At 37.0% G+C, this 4,001-nt stretch overlaps 1 protein-coding gene across 1 annotated transcript in view; it reads left to right on the forward strand.

Moving 5' to 3' along the window:
* The window catches only part of JAKMIP3 (Janus kinase and microtubule interacting protein 3), a 114,199-nt gene extending 110,404 nt beyond the window's left edge, over positions 1 to 3,795 (forward strand). The window contains exons 21-22 of the mRNA XM_019503013.1: positions 1,267 to 1,308; positions 2,140 to 3,795. Of these exons, the coding sequence (XP_019358558.1) occupies positions 1,267 to 1,308; positions 2,140 to 2,295 (198 nt within the window). The 3' untranslated portion in view covers positions 2,296 to 3,795. The remainder of the gene's footprint in view (positions 1 to 1,266; positions 1,309 to 2,139) is intronic.
* Positions 3,796 to 4,001: the final 206 nt, after the last annotated feature.

Genomic DNA, 4,001 nt, shown 5'->3' on the forward strand with positions numbered 1-4,001 from the left:
CCCTCCCCCCTCCCCCCCCAGACCTGTCCACCCATGGTCCAGCATGGGTGGAACGGTAGTGTTTCCCTCCATATCTCCTATGTAGGGAGTCCTAGGCCCTCTTCCTGCCCTCAGCATCCCTCTTGTGCTAAGATATTTAGAGTCAATATGAAGCTCGCTTCCCCACACAATGGATTCAGAGACCTTATAGTGGCTGCTTTATCTCTGACTCCAGTGCACCCTTCAGCTCAGGGAACTTCAGGACATCCCAGAAATGGAAGGTCTCTCAAAAGACCATTGGAGAATTTTACTCTGAAAACAAAACAAACAACAGAAGCTATTTCAGTGCCTAGGGTAGAGGTGAGGGTGATATGGGGAGGAAATATGCTAACTACTGGAGAGCAGAAGAGTGGATTCTTACCTGTCTCTGCTCTCTGTGCTCAGGAGACAGCTGCTCCAGGTGTTTCTGGAGCAGTATGAGCGTGGCTGCTGTAGTAGAGAGATGGGCTCACAGCAAACTGGTGGAGCAACCCCATCAGTGTTGACTCCCTGGAGCTGCTTCCAGTGCCCCATTCACTCCCCATCGCCACCCTAGATATGCTTCTGGGTGCAGAGCTGTGCTTCTCATGCGGGAAGGGGGACACATTCCACTCCCTCCCTCCCCCACAGATACTCTATGCGGCAGGGGCCTGCACCTGCCCATCTCCCTGTGGCTGGACTGCAGAGGCCTTGCTCTGCCATGGAAACAGTCCTGGGAGGAGGAGGCAATAGCAGTGCTTTCTCTAAGTGGATTCTTCAGGCTGATACACCCCTCAACCCACCATATTTACACTACTGAATAGAGACAAAAACACTTCTTTCTAGGAGTGAGAGAATGGATTCAGTAAAAAGCCATTTGATCTTTCAATGCAAAATAAAAGCAAACCTAAATGATACTCTCTTGGACTTTCAGAAGAATTCAATTAACTTTTTCCTTTCATGGTACCAGCTGGCACTAGATGCAGTAATTTAGGAAGCCTCGTGCACTCCTGAGAAATTTTGCAGACTCGGGATGTATGGTTGAGCACTCAGACTGACCCTCTGCCCCTTCTGAAGTTCACACATCACTGTTTATTTCCCCTCTTCTCAACTGACAGTTTTGCCTTACTCTTGTCTATAGCCATGGCTTGTTTCTCACTTGACACACTGTAAATTCTTTTTCTCTTTCTTTCTCTTCTTCCATTTTTTCCTTCTCTCCCGTCCCGTTTCCTTTTCAGTTTTTATTTTTGTTTTTATTTTTCTCTTTAGCCTTCATTCTTTGGTCATAGTCTATCAAGCCACATACAGAAGGTAAGTATTCTGTTTTATGATTATTTCCTGTTTCTGCTCCACATCTATTAAAGCTTCTTTCAGTGCTCTCCTGTCACTATTCAGAGTGCTTCTATAGTGTTTTTTGGTCACTAAGGAGTCAGCTGATAACAGAAATATCTAAAGTCTTTGAAACATTGTGGGAAAGAAAAGGGCACTCGTGTTTTGGATGAAGTAAATTCCAGTTTAAGGTTCCTTCTTATGAAAGGAAAGATAAGGGAGATGTAAAAACAATAGGTGAACTGCTAGAAAATTGAAAAGTAATTGGTTTATTTATATTTTCTGTGATAGTACATTGCATTCTGGCATATGTCACTTGCCTTAACCATTCATTATTTATTGTTCTTAATTAATATGAGTCCATTGCAGACTTTCAGTATCAAGTTAGGACTAAATGAGTCTGAGTTTTGAGTACACTGAGCCACTTCTCATGCCTTCATACTTTCCAACTGCAAGAAATGTCTTTATTCAGGACCATATGTTTTACAAAGAGAATGTTTCTTGATAAAGAACAACGTCTCAGTGCCCTAGTTACTGTTTGAATCTGATCTATTCATTCCTCTGAGTAAGATCATGTTTACAAGGAAATAATGGAAAATACTTGTCAGAAACTATTTTATTAATAGTATTCTATGGAACAATACCTACTAAACATATTTCAACAGAATCTAATGCAAATATTTTACTATATGAACTGTATAGTTTAAATTATACATAGTCAATGTAAACCTTAGTGATATTTTATGCATGTGTTTTTTACTTTATTTTTGTTTTCCTATGATTCTATATCCTTGGTATATTTTCTTGTTCCAGCATACAGAAGAAGCTAGAAATGCTTATACTGTTATTGAGCAAGACAACTTTGGTTGCCAAGATGGAAAAGGACATTACAATTTCAAGATATTCAAATATATATTCTATTTTGTCACTGAAGATTTAATTTTTTTGACCATTTTAGACAGAAGATGAATTAGGATTTGTGGGAATTTCTTAATCTGGAGTCTGCTTCTTTGGCATCTCTGACTGTACATTTTTATAAGCTAGAATTAGAACTGAAAAAGAAGAAAGCCAAAAAAAAAGACATTTTATTAACTATTACAGGCTTCTTTAAGGGAAGCCCCATCTCTGCTGCTTGAAATAAAGGCTTTACATAAAAAGCAGTATACTAATTCAGATACAGTGAATATATTTTGGTTCCCTGCTAAGCAGGTAGTAAACTGCTTCTGTAAAGAAGTAATCATGTCCTGTTTTTTGTCATCCATTTATATTTGTTATTTGTAGTTATTTAAATATATGTCTTGAAGGAAGTTTTAAAAAGAGTTCCAGATTAGTCATGGATGAAAACATAAATGTGAATGAAGAGTTTTGTTCCAAGATGTTTTGCATTCATTTCAAATGGAAAGTAGAACTAATTTGTTTGATGAAAATTCAGAAGACTGTGTTTCTTTTCCATAACACAGGGTATGTATCATGATTTGCTGAATATCCAATTTACTTGGTGGGTGAGAAGCATGTGGCTAAATACTTTGAGCCTTCAGAATTTAAAGTTTGCATTTTGTTCTGAGGTTTTAGTAAACCAGTCTGTGCAGCACTGAGAGAAAAATGGCACAACTATATATAATTTACTTAAGTTCCTGAATGGCAAGGGAGCATTTATTGTCCAACTGGAACTTTCAACCTGAAAATAAAATAAAAATGAAAATGTCTCCTCACTATCCACATGTGCAGAGCACTGGAAGATGGAATTTTCTAAAGGAAGAGGAAGGTATGATTAATTTGAGGGGAGAAGAAGGCACAAGTAATGAAGGAAGAAAATCCCAGAATGTATCTTTTGGATTTAAAAATGACAGATAAGAAAAATCATGTCCTCTCTGAAAACATACACGAAGCAAGAAAAATCAGAAAGAAAGCACAAAGATGTATTTCACCAAAAAGGAACAAAAGCAGCAGAAACTAAATGCCAAAATCAGGATTTACCAATGATTATATGAAAAACAGCTCATCTGGCCTTTTCCACAAATACGGTGTGTTTAAAACAAAGACATGATTAAGAAAATATGTCTCTTGTTTTGGAAGATAAGAGAGAAAAGAGAAACTGAAGGAATTACTGAAAGGTAAGAAAAAATGACTGATAGACAGTTATTGTTTATAGGTTGCTACAGTCCCCAGGCTCAAATTGTTTTGATTATATTATGGAAAGGTTTATAACCTGAGCAGTATTTGCATGTAAATAGTATTTACTCATGCTTCATTTTTTGTCAGTGGGTCCACTATTATACTTCAAGATAGCAATATTTTCTAGATCAATGCTTAGCTCTAATCAAATATTACTTTTTTAATGATCAAAAGTCTAAGTTTTACACATAGTGGATAATCACTTTTCTTACAGTATATATTATACATATAACAAAAACATTATTATTTCCTTTTGAGACAGACTAAAAATATACCTAGATATGTATATTTTAATAGTTTCATGTGGCTTTTCTTTTATTTATATTGTTGATGACTTGCTGCCATGGTTATATGGGTGAGCACTGTACCAATTATAATTATATTGGCTTTAATTTATGTCTGAAGAGTGTCTGTGAATCAGCAGTGGTTTCCTCCAGTTACGTCTGTGTCAAAAAAAATGGTGCATGGAAGCTTTTGGCAATGATTTCTCACACACACAC

The sequence above is a fragment of the Gavialis gangeticus genome, unplaced genomic scaffold, assembly GCF_001723915.1.
Source record: "Gavialis gangeticus isolate Ggan-Ray unplaced genomic scaffold, GavGan_comp1, whole genome shotgun sequence".
In the NCBI taxonomy this organism is placed as follows: domain Eukaryota; kingdom Metazoa; phylum Chordata; order Crocodylia; family Gavialidae; genus Gavialis; species Gavialis gangeticus.